At 58.8% G+C, this 19,827-nt stretch overlaps 1 protein-coding gene across 1 annotated transcript; it reads right to left on the reverse strand.

Annotated features, from left to right (window-relative positions):
* Positions 1-14,737: 14,737 nt before the first annotated feature.
* Positions 14,738-15,554, reverse strand: LOC112621590. Its single transcript, XM_025381047.1, is given in 4 exon segments — positions 14,738-14,845; positions 14,847-14,941; positions 14,985-15,401; positions 15,404-15,554. Coding segments are annotated over 4 exon segments (771 nt in total).
* Positions 15,555-19,827: the final 4,273 nt, after the last annotated feature.

The raw sequence follows: 19,827 nt of genomic DNA on the forward strand, positions 1-19,827 counted from the left end.
TCACCCCTTTGAACAACATCAACACAGTCACGTCCGGTCACCTCTCCATGCCTCGGTTTCCTCGGCTGGGAAGTGGAGCCCACAGAGGCTGCCTTTGGCTCTGGGAGGCCTGAGGGCTCTGCCTTTGGGCTCTGGGAGGCCTGTATTTTCAACCACTGAAGACCCCTCCTCCTCTCCCCCTCCTGCCCCCTCCTTCCCTCCTCCTCCCCCTTTCTCCTCTCCCCTCTACTGCCTCCTCCCCCCTCTTCCTTCCTCCTTCCCCTCCTCCTCCCTCCTCCCCCTCCTCCACGATCCTCCCCCTCCTTCTCCTCCTCCCCCTCCTCCTCTCCTTCCCCTACCCCTCCCCTTTTTCTTCTTTCCCCTCCTCTCTCTCCTCCTTCCTCCCCCTCCTCCCTCCTCCTCCTCCTCTTTCCTCTCCCTCTTCCTCCCTCCTCCCTGTCCTCCTCTATCCTTCTCCCTCTCCCCCTTCTTCTTCCCCCTCCTCCTCCTTTTTTCTTTCCCCTCCCTCTCTTCCCTCTCCTCCCTCCTCCCCCTTCTCCTCCCTCCTCTCCATCTCCCTTCCTCCTTCCTCCCCTCCTCCTCCCCCACTCCCCTTCCTCCTCCTCTTCCTCCTACCCCAGTGTTGTCACCGTCACCATCATCTCATCATCACCGTGAAGCACCTGGGCCACCCAGCACCCCGTGTGTGAAACATGGGTGGGGCTCCCACCTGTCACCCCTGGCCGGAGCCCTGGTGTGAAAGGAGCTGATTTGTCACTTTCCACAGACAGAGGAGACCCCAGGTCACTTTGCAGCCAGGCAGGGAAAGCACGCGTGACTGGAGTGGTCCTGACCCCACGAGCGTCGCTGAGACACAGGCTGGGAGGGAGTGAGCAACCTGAAAACAGAGATCTCCTCTCCCACTGGAACAGGGCCTTATGCTGGGCAAGGGCATTGGAGTCCTGGCCCCTCATGTGTACATAACCCGGCACCGGCGTCTGCTTTCATCCCCACTTCACAGAAGGGAAACCAAGGTGTGGAGAGGTTGTGTGGCTCACCCTGGGTCACATGGCCAGTTCACGGGGGCCCCAGCCTGCGGTGCCCTCCAGGCTCACCCTGGGTCATGCAGCCGGCTCTCGGGGGCCCCGGCCTGCAGTGTCCTCCAGGATTACCCTGGGTCACAGGGCCAGCTGGCAGGGGCCGTGGCCTGTGGCGACCTCCAGGGAAGTGGGGCCCTGTGGGTGGGATGGAATGAGGGTCTGGGATGGGGTGAGACCTCGGGCAATTGTGGGAGGAGGGGAGTGGGAGTCAGAGAGAGGCACCAGCCAGCTGTGAGGGGTGAATCATGTCCCCCAAAAAAGACGCACTGAGTCCTGGCACCAGCATGACATAATGTGGTCTTACCTGGAGACGAGGCCTTCACAGAGGTGATTAAGTCAAGATGAGGTCATCAGAGGGGCCCTAACCCGGCATGACACGTGTCCTCACAAACAGGAGCTTGGGACACAGGCACACGGGGTGAACGCCGGGTGAAGACCGCAGCGACGCTGTTGCTAGCCAGGGAGCCGCCGGGAGCTGGGAGGGCCTGGCGCCTTCCGGAAACTCCTCAGGCTGGTGCTGGGGACACGGAGGTGGGTCCCACAGGGAGGGTCTGCTCTGGAGGGGCACCAAGCAGGGGAGAGAGGACAGAGCAGAAATCCGTGAGGGAACTGCATGCCGACCCCAGGCCAGACCCCAAATTTCACAAAGAGACACACGTCAGGGACGCCAGAGAGGCAGCGAAAAGTTCCCAGACACTCAGTGGAGCCCACAGGCTGCCCAGGAGCAGAGACCCCAGATCCCAGACGTTCACGCCACAGAGGCAGAAAGGGAGAGGAGGCACTGGGGCGCCTGAGGCTGAGAGCGGCACAGGGACCAGCCTGCCCGCCACGGGGCTGGACCTCACCTGCACCTGTGCCCTCAGCGTGGAGGCAGAGACCGGGAACCTGTCCAGGGAGAACCAGCAGCCTCCCCAGGGGACCTGGCACCCCCGTCCACCCCTGCGTCCTGGCAAAGCCCCCACAGGATCACCCTAACCCCTTCGAAGCTGAGGGCTTCAAAACCCACGCCTGCCTGGAGAGTTCTTGCCCATTTTCTCATATGATGTATTATTTAAAAAAAAAAAAAAAAAAAAAAAAAAAAGGCCAGGCGCAGTGGCTCAAGCCTGTAATCCCAGCACTTTGGGAGGCCGAGACGGGTGGATCACGAGGTCAGGAGATCGAGACCTTCCTGGCTAACACGGTGAAACCCCATCTCTAAAAATACAAAAAACTAGCCGGGCGAGGTGGCAGGCGCCTGTAGTCCCAGCTACTCGGGAGGCTGAGGCAGGAGAATGGCGTGAACCTGGGAGGCGGAGCTTGCAGTGAGCTGAGATCCGGCCACTGCACTCCAGCCTGGGTGACAGAGCCAGACTCCGTCTCAAAAAAAAAAAAAAAAAAAAGGTGTAAAGGATATTAGAACTGAGGTCTGGCCCCCAGAGGGTAGTGAACACTAAAGGGAAAAAGAAAATGATGATCAAAATCATTTTATGACTGGGACAATATAGTGAGACCCCATCTCTGTAAAAAATAGAAAAATTAGCTGGGTGTGCTGGTGTGTACCTGTAGTCCCAGCTCTTCAGGAGGCTGAGGTGGGAAGATCACTCAAGCTCAGGAGGTTGAGGCTGCAGTGAACCAAGATCACACCATTGCACTCCAGCCTGGGTGACAGAGCCAGACGCTCCCTGTCTCAAAAAAAAAAAAAATCATTTTGGTTGGAAGAAGGTAGCTGATCAAAAGTCCTAATTCAGGTTGACTACCGAGATGGCCCCGCTGGGCGCCAAGCCAGATTCCCCACTGGAGCCGCCTTTCTCCGTGGTGTGGTGTCCATCGCAGTGGCAGGTCACTGCCCGGGGGACCAGACCACCCAGACCATCTCCAGGGTTTCTGGGAAACCACAGAATGGGTTGTTCTGGGGGTACAAGACCCTGGGTGCTGCCACAGGGCGGGAAGAGGGAGGAGTGGGGTCCCGTGGGGCCTGTCGGCTCCCCATGGCCCCCCAGCTCCTGGCTTCCTCAGCTGTCTTTGTGGCAAGTCAAAGCCCATAGGGTTTGCTCCCCAGGCTCCTGAACCAACCTGAAATCAACAGGAAGCCCCTGAGCTGGGTGGGTTCCTCTGGTTTCAGATGCAGCCAGCGGCCACTGCTGAAGTAGAACCCTGCAGTGATGCGGGCCTCAGACTGGCTCCAAGGACTGAACCACAACCCAGGCTGCAAAGGTCATTCTGTGAGAATCCATAAAGTCCTCACCCAGCATCCCCTGGGCCTCAGCCTTGACCTGTCCGCCAGGTGCAGGCCGGCCTCGGAGCCCAACCTCGCCCAGCAGGCCTGGTCCCCATCCTGGACCCTCCCCTGCTCCCAGGATCCTCCCAGCAGTCATCTGATAGGCTGCCTATGCCCATTCTACAGATGAGGAAACAGGCCCAGCCACTGAACTCAGCCACAAACCTAGGAGGTGAGCAAGCTGAGCCTCTCGGCCAGGTTAGGGTTAGACACTGACTCAGGAGGGTTACACCCTTCCCAAGCCACAGTCTTCTAACAACCTGGCATTCTGATTGACGAGACACTTGCAAAACAGCACCCTGAGGACTCACATGTGAGACAGGCGGTATCCTCAAGCTGAGAGGGCCTGAGCTCACTGCCTCCGTTCAGCCTCCCCTTTTGGGTCTCAGTTCTTTCATCTGTAAAATAGAGCATGTGAGATGCTCTAGACAAACCCTGTGACCCACCTCGACTGAGTCAGACCCTCATCGAATGCTGGTTGATGATCCAGGTGAGCCTGTTTTCACACCTGTGCACTGTCTGAGACAGGATAAAAACCCAGAGGTCCAGCTCTCAGTGTGGTTGCAAAGAGACTCAGCAAGATGCATGGGGAAGATATTGAACAAACATCACTAGTGCTTGGAAGGAAGAGGGTCTCTGAGCCCAGCTTACAATCCCCTAGACCATGAGGCCTCGAGTGGAGACCATGTTTGAATCATGTTCATCTCCCCAAGGCCTGTACAGGGCCCAGCATATAAGGGCTCAAAATATTTGAGGTAAAAAAACAGTGGGGAAAAACATGCTTTCCTAAAGATGTTGTCTCCAGCCACATACCAGCATGTCTAACGTTCCACTGTTAGAGCTGCTTCCCTTCCCCAAAGGGCTGGCAGAGTAGGAGGGTTTAGTCCATTTACGTTTATTGTAAACATCAAAATAGTTGGATTTAAGTGTGCCATTTTGCTACTTGTTTCCTATCTGTATCATACATATGTTTGTTCTTCTGAGTTTTTTCTTCTTCTTTCCTGCCTTCTTTGGTGTTAATCAAATATCTTACATTATCAGTTCTCAAAGTGTAACCTGGGGACCCTTGAGGCATCCCGAGACCCTTTCAGGGGAATCCATGGTGTCCAAACCATCACATGCATATGAATAATACTAAGCTGTCGTTTGTCCTTTTGGCTCTCATTTTCTCATTGGTCTAATGCAAACACAGGTACAAGAATCCAACTGCTCTCTTGCAAGTTCAAACGTTAGAGAAATTTGCAAAAATGCAAAAAATGTTATTTACTTTGTACTTTGGAGAAAATAGTTCTTTCTTTAAAAATGTTATTTATGTCAATGTGTCATGGGCTTATTATTGTTAATAATTATTTTACTGAGATTTAGCAAAAAATACTTAGTCTGTCTTCCCATTTCGGAGATGAGCACACAGCAGCTCCCCTCCTTCACCTTGGTGTGACCTTGGGCTGAGCTGGCTTTCAGCCTTGGCCTCAATCCTTGATTCCAGGACAGAAGTGCTCTCTCTGCCTATTTGGCCTCTTCTGGTCTTGGCAGGAAAGGTCCTTGCTGACACCTCCCCTCCCCACCCCCAGTCTGTAGGAGGCCATGTGGGCAGTCCAGCCAGGATGGCCAGGAGAGCAGGATGTTTTTTTGGAATCACATCCCAATTGGCCAGAGGCAACTCCGTTTTGTCCAGAGAACCCTTGGCTCCATCTCCCTGGAATCCTGCCCCTCTCTGAAGCTCAAGTCCAGGCCTGGAGGGGCAGCCAGGAGTGAGCGGGAAGGCTCTGGGCCAGGCGCGTGGCCTGGGAGGGGCTGCAGGAGCTGACTCTGGAAGCTGGAGGCCCAGGGGCTCTCTCCACGTCAGTTCCCGTCTTAACTTCCAGTAGCCCCAGGACAGCCCTTCCCATCGCCATCCCACGGACAAGCCTGGGGTGTCCGGGCCCTGGGACTGAAGGTGCAGCCCTGTCCAGGTCAGGCAAAGCCTTCGCAGCCCTCGCAGTCCCAGCTACCCCCAGTCACCCCTGGTGGCCCCAGGCCTGGCCATCTCTGATGGCTTTCGAAGGACAGAGGTGAGAGTTGCAGGCACCCCCAGAGACCCATCCCTGGGCCCACCCTCCGGAAGGCCAGGGTATCCCCTTGGATGAGACCAGCAGTGTCAATCCTCATGGGCACCTGAGGACCCCAGGGCCTGACACCGGGCCCAGTCAGCACAAATGGGCTGCCCACCACTGTCTGGGTCTATGATCAGTGCTCCCCACCCAGGGGCCGCTGCCCACCCCTCACTGCAGCTCCAAAGATGGAGGGTGCTTCCTGGGTCCCTGCCAGTGGCTGGTAGAGGAGGCCACTATCTCAGCAGCTACTTCCGAGGGCAGGCTGGGCCTCCACCCCTCAAAAACTCACCATTTCCCAAGCTCCCGCAGGATATTCTGGAGCCCTTGGTGTTTCTCCTGAGTTTCTGCTTTGGAAGTGCTGCCTGATATTGTGAAAAACCCAACACAGAGGAACCCAGGAGCCACGGCCTCCAGCCAGCTCCAGGCTGGCCTGCCCCCTTCAAAAGGGGTGGGGGACACAGCCAGGGCGGGGCCCGGAGCAGTTCACGGTGGCAGAAGGTCTCTGCCAGCGTCTCTGTACCCAGGCCCTCCTCCAGGAGCACTCGCCCAGGCCCCTGAGGCAGGGGGACAGTGCAGGGGCTTCTCTGCAGGGACTCTGGGGAGCAGCAGCCCTGGGTACAAGTCCCCCACCCACTCTCCCCTGTCCCACCCCTCCAACCTCAGTGACTCCACAGTGAAGGTGGGGGGCCTCGTTATGCAGCCTGGCCCAAGAACAGATCCCCTGTCCCCATCAAGAAACACCAAGCAGTGGGATCCAGGTGCAAGGCTGTCCTGAAACAGCCACAAAGGGGCTCCCATGGCTCCTGCCTGCAGGGACCTAAGGGCCTCTAAGTGGTGACCAACCTACAACCAGCTCACGAGGAATGATGCTCCTCAAGGTACGCCTGGATGACAGACAGCCCCCCACGTCCCTCCCACCCGCCGTCTCTGAAAGGACCCTGGGAGCCGCTGGTGGCCTCTGGCTGGGAGAAGACCCTGCTCATACTAAGAGAGAGCCAGGCCCCATGAATCCACAGTCCGCAGGCCAGCCTCAGTCTCTGCAACCTGGGGACAGCCCTCCCTGTCCCAGGAGCTGTGGTCTTCAGGTGCGGCGCCCAGGATCAGGACAGGGGCGGCCCCAGCCCCCTTTGAACCCTCCTGAGGTCCTGTCTGTCCATCACGGCCAGAGCCCTGCTTGCAGGAAGGGACCCCCAGGCCCGTGTACAGGGCCCGGCCATGCCCACCAGAGGCTTCCTGATGTGGCCAGAGCTGCCGCCTCCTTCCTAGTGGACACAGATGCTCTGCGGAGGACAGGCCACCCTGAGTGCTGGGGACCCTAAGCCTTGGATGGGAAGGTTCCCAGCTGCCTTGGAAGCAGGGCCCTGGCTGTACTCATTGGGGTCTTTTCAGCACAAAAGCTGAAGAATTCCTTGGGGGGTGACGGTGGGAGCCTGAGGCGAGTCGTGGGGAAGGGACCCCACGCCAAAAACAGTTAATTCAGGGAAAGGTGGTCGGGGAAAGGAAAGCTGAGCCCCTGTGGGGGGTAATGAGGTAGCTCAGGACCCCACCACGGCCAAGGGCTTCAGGCTGCAGGGTCCTGGAGGTGGACGTGGGTGCAGGACAGCTGGTCAGGGCAGGGTCTGAGTGCTGGGCACGCCTCCTGCCCACGGCAGAGGAGTCCTCAGACACCACGCAGCCTGCGGGGCAGGGGGAGCTCCCACAAGGGGCTGCGTGCCTGACACCCCCTTCTCCCTCCGCTCAGCTAAGCTCGGGCGTGGGGGAAGGAAAAGGGGAGCTTGGAGCTCTGTGAACGGAGGCAGCTCCTTGCCACCTGCCCAGAGCGGAAGGCCTGCTGGCTTCGGGGCTGCATCGTCTGACCCTGTCGGACAAACACCCGCTGGGCTTCTGCTGGGGGCCTGGCCTCTTCCAGCAATTTGTAAATCCGAGCTCATCCGAGGCTCAGGAACCCAGGAACCAGGCACTCTGCTTCCTTCCCATGTGACGGATGCAGCTGCTGAGGCCGGAGACCCCCAAGACTCCCCAACACTCCCAGCATCGATGGAAACCCAAGACTCCCCAACACTCCCAGCATCGATGGAGACCCTGAGACTCCCCAACACTCCCAGCATTGGACAGAGACCCCCGAGACTCCCCAACACTCCCAGCATCGATGGAGACCCCGAGACTCCCCAACACTCCCAGCATCGATGGAGACCCCCGAGACTCCCCAACATTCCCAGCATCGATGGAGACCCCCCGAGACTCCCCAACACCCCCAGCGGCGATGGAGACCCCGAGACTCCCCAACACTCCCAGCATCGATGGAGACCCCCCGAGACTCCCCAACACTCCCAGCATCGATGGAGACCCCCTGAGACTCCCCCAACACTCCCAGCATTGATGGAGACCCCAAGACTCCCCAACACTCCCAGCGTCGATGGAGACCCCGAGACTCCCCAACACTCCCAGCATTGATGGAAACCGACCCCCGAGACTCCCCCAACACTCCCAACGTTGGACAGAGACCCCCGAGACTCCCCAATACTCCCAGCATCGATGGAGACCGACCCCCGAGACTCCCCAACACTCCCAGCATCGACGGAGACCCCAAGACCCCCCAACACTCCCAGCATGAAGAAGCCTGGGCATTGGCTCCAGGGGGTCCTTGCCCTACGCACCACACCCCCTGCTCAGGCCGGCTAGTCCTCAGGGGAATAAGAAAGCATCGTGTCCACCCCAAGACCCAGCGTTCCCAGAGGGCCCGCGCCCCGGGCCTGGTGAGGAAGGGGCACCCACGGAGGCTGCTGGGCGCTTTCAGGGTGAGGGGGATGGTGTCCGCGACGGGACGCCCAGCCCAGGTTTCAGGCTGGGATTAAGGGCCCTCCGGACCCTCCTAGAATTTTAGGAGAAGCACGAGGGGGTGGGGGCATTTCTCTCTTCTCTTACGAGATCTGGAGGAGACTTCAGGCACCGCACTGTGGCCCCCACGACAAGCCAAGGAACAAGCCTGCTCACCCCCAAGTAGGCCATGCAGACCACCCACTGAGGGTCCTAGGGGGCTATGGACTGAATGTGCCTCAAGCTCCTGCTCTGAAATCCTCACGCCTAAGGTGCTGGTGTTCGGAGCGGGGCCTTGGGAGGGGATGGGGTGAAGCCCTGTGGATGGGTTAGTGCCCTTACAAAAGGGGGCTTCAAGAGCTTCCTTACCCCTTTCCCATGTGAGGACGCAGCCAGAAGACACCGTCTATGCCCCAGGAAGCCCTCAGCAGACGCTGAACCTGCCGGTGCCCGGGTCTCCACTTCCAGCCTCTGGAACTGGGAGCAGTGAATTCCTGCTGCTTATGAGCTGCCTAGTGCACAGTCTTCTGTTCCAGCAGCCAGAGGGACTAAGATGAGGTCCCACAAACTCTGTGTGGAGATGGCCCCATGGGGGCTGTGTGGCCACTCTGGGCCCAGAACGCACCCCCTGCCTGGCCCCCCACTTCCTTCTGGGACCCACCTCGACCCCTCATCCTTGAGTCTAGGAGGACCAACCCTGCTGCATCTCAGGTGGGCACCTCCACAGATCTGGCCTACCAGAGGACCAGCGATGGCCAGCAGTGAGCAGGAGGCCCTGGAAACCCACCCGTGCTGCCCGGGCTGTCTTCCAGAAACACCGGGAGTGAAGGAGGTCACACCTACTTTGCACATGGAATGCTGGTGCCTCCCCACAGCAGAAGCCATCCCAGAGGGCAGCAGGACAGAGAGGGAGGCAGGGTGCAACCGTGGCTGAATGTCCAAGTCCCTGGATCAGGCCGGACCTGAAGCTGCATGTTCACCCAGACTTTGCAGCCCTGTGACCCAAGCGTTCTGAGATTGACTGAGTTTCCATCACTTGCAGGCCAAAGAGATCCAGAATCGGGAGCTGCCCACTCCTGCCCAGCCCTCCCTGCAGGACTCCCCTCAACCTCCTCCTGGCATGCACGGTGGCCAGTGACGCCATGCCCACACTCCAGCCCCCCAGAGAACACACTTCCTTTCTCGCTGTCTACACCGCCCCTAGGATCAGGCATGTGGAGGGCCCTGGGGAAGGAGCCCTGGGCATGGAGCCCAGGAATGTGCTCTGCCCTTCCCGGGCCTGTGGGGCTCAGGCTCAGCTCTCTCCAGCACAGCTGCAAGACCCTGAGTTCCAGGAGAAGCAGCCCAGACCTGCAGCCCCGTGGGCAGCTGGCACTGGACATCCTACCCCAGGGGCCTCAGAAGGAGGGGGCTGGGCTGGGGTGGGCACATGGGCTGGAGACAGAAAGGCCTCTGCCCCACCAAAGCTCTGCTCCAGCCGGGAGTCACCCCAGGAAGCGGAGGTCAGCCTTCTCCCTCCTCCCCCCTTCGTCCCCCCTCCTCCCTGGTGGGCCCATGGGCTCAGAACTGGGAGAGGAGAAGGGGGGCCTGGGAGGAGGGAAGGTGTCTGTGCCAGAGCCTGGTCCTTGCACCGAGGCCGCTGACAGATGGTGTCAGGGAACCTGGGTGCACGTCAGCACCTGCTGTCAGCAGAAGGCAATTCCGCTGAGGGCATTCAGCTGCCGGGTGGGCAGGGCCCGTCCATTCCCACGTGGACCCCGTGTATCTGGATGCTGCTCCTTGACTTTGGGGAAGGGGGTCAGGGACGGGGAACACCCTTGGGGCATGGAAGCAGCACCCCACCTCCACATCTGGCCTCCTGCCTGGTGGAAAATATCCCCACAGTGGGGGCATCTGGTTGGCAGGGAGTTGGGCAGGGCAGGCCCCAGGGGACATCCCTCAGGGTACGTGAGCCATGACCCCAGGACAATGGAGGGGAATCTGCCCACTGGGAAACTGAGGCCCCGCAAGGCTAGGCACACTGGCTAGCGAGGCCATCCACGGGATGGGAGCGGCCCCTTGGACCTTCCCCGCCCCGTGACTCAGTGTGCCCTGGCACATCCATGTGCCCTGGCACAGAGCCCCCAGCCCAGTCCCCGCTCCCCAGGGGCGGCCGCTGCTTTCTTCTCGGCCCTGGCTCGGTTCACAAACCCTTTTCACTGTGTGCCCAGCCCCGGCCAACAAGGGCTTATTCAGCATCGGCCTGTATCCTGCTGCTGGGGAGGGCAGGGCTGGAGCGGGAGGAACATTTGTGTAACATGGAAGGCATGCTTCTCTCAAAGGGCAGGAGAGGCGATTCCCAGAGAAGGACACCCAGGGAGGACGGCCGTCAGTGACCAGACACCTGACCTCACACACCGGCAATGATGTGCACATCAGACCCAGCTCGAAGCTGCTCCAGCCCACCCAGCGGACGGCACCAGCGCCCAGCAGCAGCCAGCCCCTCACGGATGCAAGAAAGAGGCCTCAGCCCTGGGCGGGGGCTGTGTGGACGCTTCTGAGGTGCGTGCAGGTGCCTGTCATCCAGCAGGAGCCCGCAGGTGGACAGCATGGGGGCCGCACACCTGGGGACCGGGCAAGGGGTGTGGAGCACCGTGGGACACCCCACAGCAGAGGACACAGCGTCAGGGCACATCCGCGTGTGGACAGCAGGACAGCAAGAGTCGAAATGGTACTATGAACAAGTTGCAGAACAGAACGACCACGAACACATTTTATCTAAACACGGCGCATGCCATGTGTGTGCATGTGTGTGTGCGTGTGCATGTGTGTGTGTGCATGTGTGCATGTGCATGTGTGTGCGAGGGTGTGCGTGTGTGAGAGGGTGTGGGAGGGTACATGCGAGGGTGTGTGCAAGTGTGCGTGTGCGAGGGTGTGCGTGTGTGTGTGCATGTGCAATAGTGTGAACTGAAGCCACTGGGCCTCTGGTCAAGGCAGATGGGGCCACTCCCCTCCAAGCCTGCTCAGGAACTAAGCCCAGGGATGCATTCCCACGCCCAGGACTTGTTCCAAATGCTCCGCGGGAGGGAGGTCGGTCCCTGGAGGCAGAGATCGTCCTGCCGCTGCTCATGTGAGGACACAGGGAGGGACTGGACCCTCAGACCAGGTGAGGAGGGCCCCTCATGGGGCTGGAGTTTGGCCACCTGCCTCTGTACATGTGTAGCAGAGGAACGCCCTTGCTGGGCCCGCTGAGGAGGAGACAAACTCTAGAGGGTGGTGACCTGATTTGCGAATGGCTGAGCCATCTGATGAATGAGTGGCCCTTCGTGGACCATCCAGCCGGTGGGTTTGGGGCTCAGAAGCCACACTGAGCCACCCCAGGAACAAGCACGGCCCCTGTGGGGGTGGAGAAGGCAGAAGGAGGGGCACCTCAGTTCCAGGCTTGGAAATTAAGAGGTGTCTGGACCCAACCTCTCCTCCCCTCCATGCTCCACCAGCACTCGCTGTCCTGCACCCGTCCTGTTTCCACAGCGAGTCCACACACGAAGGTCAGGCACTCACTCTGGGCCAGGACTTGTGCCGGGTGCAGGCAGCACAGCTGCGTCGACGCTGCCCTGTCCTCAGGGACTCTCCTGGGGAATAGAGGCCTCCCTGCCACTCCCCGTGCTGTGCCGGCAAACGTCTAACAGTCAGCAACCCAGGAAGACCCTGACTCGCAGCGACTGCCGCTTCCCATGGTGTAAACGCTGCCACCACAGCCGTCTCACGCTGCCCCTGTGATGTCGCTGAACATGGCCCTGCAGAATAGAGTGTGGTGGCTCCCAGGAGCTGGCAAGAGGCAGCTCCACTCCCCACCACCCCCTCCCATTGCTCTGTGATTCTCCTAATGGGGGAAACTTACACCATGACCCACCCAGCGTAATAAGAGAACACTCCATCCCTGACTGTATCTGGAACTTCTTCAGCATTTTATTGTGGAGCCCGGCACCTCCGCCTGGATTCTATGGTTAACATGGGCTCATTGTCTTCACCGTAGACCCATTCACCGCTCCGTCCCTCCACCCCTCCGTCAACCCATCTCACTTTATTGGACGCGTTTCACAGGAAGTTGTAGGCATCATTATATTTCCACACAAATACTTCAGAAGTATTAACTAGAGTCCAATATCTGTCAACAGTTCTCTTGTTTTAGGTAGAATTTACAGTGGAATTCACAGATCTTAATGGTTCCGCGAGCTGAGTTCTGAGAAGTACACACACCTGCGTCTCCCAAACCCTCACCGGGAATATTGTCAGCCCCTGTGGAGCCCGGAGATTTATCAAAGACCTAAAAACAGAGAACTCGTCACAATCCCACTGTCCCAGTAAAGAGATTTATCAAAGAACTAAAAACAACTCATCCAGCAATCCTACTGCTGGGCAGCTACTCAGGAAATGATTACATCAAAAAGACACCTGCACGTGTTCATTCATCACAGCACCGTGCGCAATAGCAAAGACACGGAATCAGCCTAGGGCTCCACCAACAGACGGCTGGAGAAGGAGAATGCCGTGCACATACACAACGGGGTACTATTCAGCCAAGAAAATGTGTAAAATCGTGCCTTTTGCAGGAACGTGGATGGAACAGGAGAACACAGTGCCAAGTCAAACAATTCAGAAATGGGACACAGAGCACGTGTCCTCACTTTTACTGGTGGGAGCTGAATGATGGGCGCCCTTGGGTGGACACAGAGTGGGGAACACTCATTCACGGAGACTCGAGAGGGCGGGCGAGGGATGAGAAAGTTCCTGGTGGGTACAATGTACACTGTCTGGTGATGGCCACACGGACAGCCCCAACGTCACCACTACACATTGTTTCCATGTAACAAAACTGCACCTGTACCCTTTATATTTACAGATAAAAAATAGGCCAGGCACAGGTGGCTCACACCTGCAATCCAAACACTCCAAGAAGCCAAGATGGGAAGGTGAATTGAGCCTAGGAGTTCAAGGCCAGCCCAGGCAGCAGAGTGAGACCTCGTGTCCACCAACAAAAAATTTGCCATGCGTGGTGGCACGTGCTTGTAGTCCCAGGCACTTGGGAGGCTGAGGCGGGAGGATGGCTTGAGCATGGAAAGTTGAGGCTGCAGTGAGCTGTGATTGCCCCACTGCACTGCAGCCTGGGCGAGACAGCAAGACCCTGTCTCAAAAATAAATTAATTTAAATAAATAATAATAATGATATAACCACTTTAAAAAGCCAAAAAAAAAAAAAAGACAATATTGTCATCAACCTAGACATGGTCTAATATGGTAGCTATTTATGTTTACACTTAAAGTCATTAAAATTAAATAAAATTTAAAAGCCGGCTCCTCAATTGCATAGGCCACACTTCCTCAATTACATGGGCCACACTTCCAGGGCTCAGCAGCCACATGTGACCAGTGACCACCACGTGGTTCACACAGACACAGGCGTTCCCACCACCTGACCGGTGATCACCACATGGCTCACACAGACGTGGGCGTTCCCACCACGTGACCAGTGACTGCCACGTGGCTCACACAGACACGGGCATTCCCACCACGTGTGACCAGTGACCACTGCGTGGCTCACACAGACACGGGTGTTCCCATCTCCACAGACAGTCCCACTGGACATGCTACCCTGGGAAGTTTCCACAGACCACATTTGGTGTTTAAAACTGGGCTTTCTTCCTCCGCGTGGCCCAAAGCCTTTTTAAACGGCTCTTGGTGGTGCGCTGAGCCCCATGCACCAGATGGTTTCCTGTGGCCTGTGGGTGAAGGTGGAGCTGAGGAGGAACTCGTGGGTCCCAGGGGAAGACCTTTCCCTCACTCCCTGGCGAGAGGCCTGGTGTCCACAGGCTCTCCAAGGCACCTCGCACGAGGGACGCCTGGATCATCCATTGGCAACACGGGCGGCAGGACCGGGGCGTTGACAGCCAGTCGGCCGTGTGAGGACCACAGCATGAACATCTCGAAACTTCCTGGTGACTTTCTGACGCCATCGTGCATTTTTCATGCAAGACGAATGGTTCGCCATGCATTAGGCTTCCTACGTGGGCCCAATCCTGACGCAGCAGCATGGGATCCCTGCAGTATTTCAACCCCATAGAAATAAATCACAGGGTGCAGATTGCAAGCTGTCAGTTATGTGTTCCAGGCAGCCCTGGAGAGCCCCCTTCTTGCAGGGAGGCTGCTGCCCCGGGAAGGAAGCCCCTTCTGTCCTCAGGCACCATGGCGCCCTGCTCTGCACTCCCTCCCGAACACCTGTGGGGCCTCAGCCACGCTGCCTGGCTCCTCCGAGCACCCGGATCACGGGGAGGAGGGAGGAGGTACCCCCGGCCTGTTGGCTCCCATTACTCCTGGAGCAGAGTCCAAATTCCTCAACGAAACCCACTGAACCCTGCTGGGAACACCCTGGGATCCGCTGAGCCCTGGGGCCTCCCCCCCTGCACCCTCAACCCTCAGTCTGTACCCCTCAGAGACTCCCAGGCAGGGAAAGCTCACTCTTCCCTCCTCCAGCCTTCACCGGGCGTGTTTCCTCCTAGAACATGGCTGCACCGTCGTGGGCAGGCCCTGGAGCTCCGTCAAGGCCCAGGCACCACATGTGCAAGCATTTAAATACAGCCGACCTGGCGGATGCCCTAAGGCAGGCAGGGCCCGGAGCTCAAGAGAGGCCCACGCACTGTGGGTCCTGGCGTTAAATACCACCACCCTGGCTGACGCCCCGTGGAACGCACAGTTTAAATATCACTGCCCCAGCTGATGCCCCGTGGAACTCGCAGAGTAGGCTCCGTGCTCCCGCCTTGACGGACTTCACACCAGCCTGGACGTTCAGACTCAAGGTTAGAAATCTCTGCCTCCTGACAAAACACAGCCACACCCCCTGCCTCCCTCCGTCGCCTCCGGCTTCACCCTCATGGGAAGGGGGCTTCGGGCTCCTGCTGGGCCCGCACTCCGAGTGGCCATGCTGCATCCACATCCTGCACGGAGTGCCCTTGGCTGCCCCCACACCGAGCACAGCACCGCAGGCAGAGGACGTGGAAGAGGAAGACACGGAGTGCTCGTGGGACCTTTGGCGCAGGAGCTGCAGGAATCCCAGGGCCTTGGGGTACTCAGGATGGGGTCGCAAAGGCAGCTCAGGCCTCAGCTGAACTGGAGGGGAACACAGGACCCCTCTTGCTGGGGGCTAAGGGTGGCACTGTCCTCCCTGGGGCCTTCAGGCTCAGACCAAAGCCTTGGTCTTATTGGGGTCTGGTGTGAATTGGAGCCATCCCACAGGTGGTGTGCAGAGCCAGCTCATAAGAGCTGAGCCTTCATGTCCTGGAATCGGGTGAGCTGGCCCATTATACGCAGCACTATTAAAATGAAATCAGCCAGGCGTCGGGGCTCGTGCTGCAATCCCAGCATGCCAGGAGACCGAGGAGGGGGGATCGCTGGAGGACAGGGGTGAGAGACCAGCCTGGATAACACAGTAAGACTTCATCTCTACAGATAAAATATAAACCAGATCACGAGGGCAGGAGATCGAGACCATCTTGGCTAACATGGTGAAACCCCGTCTCTACTAAAAATACAAAAAAATCAGCCGGGCTTGGTGGCGGCACCTGTAGTCCCAGCTACTCGGGAGGCTGAAGCAGGAGAATGGCGTGAACCCAGGAGGCAGAGCTTGCACCGAGCCAAGATCGCGCCACTGCACTCCAGCCTGGGCGACAGAGCGAGACTCCATCTCAAAAATCAATCAATCAGTCAATCAATAAGCTGGATGCAGTGGCGTGTACCTGCGGTCCCTGCTCCTCAGGAGGCTGAGATAGGAGGTTGACCCCAGGAGGTTGAGGCTGCAGTGAACTGTGGTTGCGCCACAGCCCTCCAGCCTGAGTGATGGAGCAAAACCCTGTCTCAAAAACAAATTAAATCATAAGAACTTACAAACAGAGGAGTCACTATAAACAGAAGCGCTGAACACAGCACTCACCCCCGACTCTCACGGTGTGGCCCTGTGCGCTCCTCCAGGCTCCTGAGGTTGGCCGTGTGTTGTGTCTGTCTGAGGCCAGGTCACGTGGGGTCACCGCAGGGTGCCCACCCCGGCCTGCAGTGTGTCCCCTTGGCAGCTCGAAGCCAGCCCCGGCGGGAGCATTTGCACCACAGGTACAGGCAGACACTCCCCATCTGGGCTCTTTCTTCCTTGGAGCCAGTGGTCACAGTCGCCAGCCCACTCCAAGCCACACAGGCCACGGCAATGGCAGCCTGACCACGTTCCCCCATTCCAGGCTGCCCTCCACGGAGACGGAGATGCTCCTTGCTGAAAAGCACTGCTGGGTGGAGGAAATACTTGCTCTTAGGAAACCCACTCAGCCAGCAGCGGGGAAAAGCCGAGCTTCTTTTCTGTAGGATGTTTTCTCTTTTAAGTTCTTATCTGAAAGCAAAGAAGAGGCTGGACACGGGCTGTCTGAGGGCTTCAGCTTGCCTGGGTCCTGGGGCCTTTGGGCTTTGTACCTCTGACCCTCTGCTCCCTGTGGCCACCCACCTTGGACCTAAAAGGCCACGGTCAGCAAATGTCCCAACCAAAGGAAGAGGAGGTGGGGCTGGGCAGCTGCCGTGAGGTTGGGTGAGGCCTTGCGGCCACAATGGATGTCCCTCTCCAGCCTAGAGCTGGCCGGAGAGTGCTGCTGAGGCCAGCCCTGTGGCTGGAGGTGTGGGGGGCAGGGGCTGGAACAAAGGAGCAGCTGGGCTGGAGAGCCTTGGCCCTGTCCCCAGCGGCTTCCAGACACATCTCTGGCCCCGAGCTTGAGTGCCTTGTGGCCTTCCAGGGAGGCCGGCGCCCGCTCCCCCAGACTGGGCAGCCTCGCCTGGTCCCGTGGTCCTGGGGAAAGAAAGGCCTGGGCCCGGGACCCAGAAAGAGCTGGGGAATTGAAAAGGGATGCAGGCCCCTGGGAGCAGCTGTGGGGTGGAGGCGGGGTGTGGGGGCTGTGGCCAGCACTCGGTGGGCTGGGAGACGAGGGCTAGGGCTGAGGTTCTGGGGCTGGCAGACTGGGAGTTCAGAGCTGGAAGATGGACAGCAGGGCCAGCACTGGCTTGAGAGCAAGGCCCTGCCATCCTGGGGCTGGGCCGCTATGAGCCCTCAGGCTGTGTGTCTGGGAAGCTGGAGGTGGGGGTGTCCTAGGGACAGGGGACAGTGGGCTGGGCCTGCACCAGGAGACTGGCGAGGGCACCTGTCATAGGTAGGTGTGTGTGGGTGGCAGTGCGGCTCAGCCTCGGGACACAGGAGGCCACACATGAGCCATGACCTGCATGGGCACCCAGACCAAGCGGCCTGGGAGGTGTGGGTCCAAGACCATCTTCTTCCTGCATTTCCCAGAGTTCCTCTCACCTGGGGCCCGGGGAGTTCTTGTGGCCGGGAAGCATCATTCATTCTGCAGGGCGGGGCTGAGCACGGACTGCTGGGTTTGCAAAGGGAGTGACTGCTGGCTGCCCCCACCGGCCACAGGGTGGCTGTCGCCCTTCAGAGGCTCCATGAACAAGTTTCCTCAGATGTGATGAGCTCCCCATCACGAGAGGTAAGCAAGAGGCATCCTCGGATGTGATGAGCTCCCCAACACAGGAGGTAAGCAAGAGGGGTCCTCGGATGTGATGAGCTCCCCGTCACAGGAGGTAAGCAAGAGGCGTCCTCGTATGTGATGAGCTCCCCGTCACAGGAGGTAAGCAAGAGGGGTCCTCAGATGTGATGAGCTCCCCGTCACGGGAGGTAAGCAAGAGGCGTCCTCAGATGTGATGAGCTCCCCGTCACGGGAGGTAAGCAAGAGGGGTCCTCGGACGTGATGAGCTCCCCGTCACGGGAGGTAAGCAAGAGGGGTCCTCGGACGTGATGAGCTCCCCGTCACGGGAGGTAAGCAAGAGGCGTCCTCAGATGTGATGAGCTCCCCGTCATGGGAGGTAAACAAGAGGGGTACTCAGCCCTCTGTGGCGTTTGCTGACCAAATTTCAATCTTCCCTTCCAGCTAAGACTCTGGTTTTCCTTTGGGAAAGTCCTCGATCTCAGTCAGTGTGGCTGGGGACTCTCCCACCCCTGGGCTCCCAGTGGGTCCTCCACCCAGGGCTGGCCCCGACCCTGGTGATTGTCCCAGAGTTGGACAGTGACCCAGGCCAGGTGACTCAGGCTCTGGGACTGGGATGCTCAGAAAAGAGGCCCCTCCCTGCAGGGCCACCAGAGTGTGGGGAACCTGCCTGGGAATGGAGCCCAGGTGGAGAAAAGCAGAGCCAGAGGTGGGAAGAGTCCACGCCCTGATGGTGCTGTTGGAGCACCTGAATCCAGCCATACCTGAAACCCACCACCCTGCACTTTCTGTTAGGAGCCAGCAATGCCCACCTTGTAAATACCCACTTGACCTCAATCAATCTGAGCGGGTCTCCATCACTTGGATCTGAAGAGTCCTTGCTAACGCCCTCTGCTAGGATGCAGCCCAGTCTGTCTGTGGCTCTGCAGGCTTCCTGAGCACCTCTGCAGCTGTACCTGAGCACAGCCTCCTGGGGTTGCCATCTCTCCCGGCCCCATTGCCCCCCTCATCTTGCATCTTGGGGCGAAGGCTCCTCTCTTCCTCCCAGAATCTTTGGGCCCTCTGGAGCCCCTCCCAAGGCCGCAGTGCCCCCACCCTTGTTCCAAAGACACGAACCCAAGTAGCCACACGACGAACCCAGAGGAAGGGTCTCTGAGGGGCAGAGCCTTGTCGCCCCATGGAAGCCGGCTCTTCCTCAGCCTGCCTTGCCAGCACAGGGGGAGGTGGGATGTGGGGAGAGGACCCCACGCAGATCCCACGTCAGGTCCCCACTCCCCGCCCCTTGTCATTTCCAGCAGTGTGACCCCAGGCAAGCCACATAACCACTCCAAGCCTCGCAGGTTAAAAATGGGGTCAATAACTCCAGCCGTCTCCTCCTGGAAGTGTGGAGAACACGTCCGGCCAGGCCGCTCAGCCACGGCTGCCCTAGTCCCAGGCAGGGGTTCAGGGCAGGATCCCAGGGGCTCCTTGGGCCGGGGGTGGGGCTCGGCCCCGTACTGGGGCTCGACTTGGATCCTGCAGTGCTGGGGCAGTCACCTGACAACCACTATCCTCACTGACTTCATAAAACCCACGAGGAAAAACCGTGGGGGACATCCCCACGCACAGCACTTCACAGTTCCTCAGATGCTGCGGCGTCCAGCTCAGGAAGTGAAGGTGAGGAAGGGAAAAGGGAAGGAAGGGGGTGGGTGCGGTGGCTCACGCCTGTGAGGTCAGCACTTTGGGAGGCTGAGGCAGGAGGATCGCTTGAGCCCGAAGTTCAAGACCAGCATGGACAACATAGGGAAACACCGTCTCTACAAAAAATAGAATTAGCTGGGTGTGGTGGCATGCCCTGTAGTCCCGGCTGCTCGGGAGGCTGAGGTAGGAGGATCCTTTGAGCCAGGGAGGGCGAGGCTGCAGTGAGCTATGATCGCACCACTGCGCTCCAGCCTGAGTGACAGAGCAAGATCCTGCCTCAAAAAAGAATTTTTTTTAATTTTAATTTGAAAAAGGAGTCCCTCGGCCGGGCGCGGTGGCTCAAGCCTGTAATCCCAGCA

Source organism: Theropithecus gelada, chromosome 3 (genome assembly GCF_003255815.1).
Source record: "Theropithecus gelada isolate Dixy chromosome 3, Tgel_1.0, whole genome shotgun sequence".
In the NCBI taxonomy this organism is placed as follows: Eukaryota; Metazoa; Chordata; class Mammalia; order Primates; family Cercopithecidae; genus Theropithecus; species Theropithecus gelada.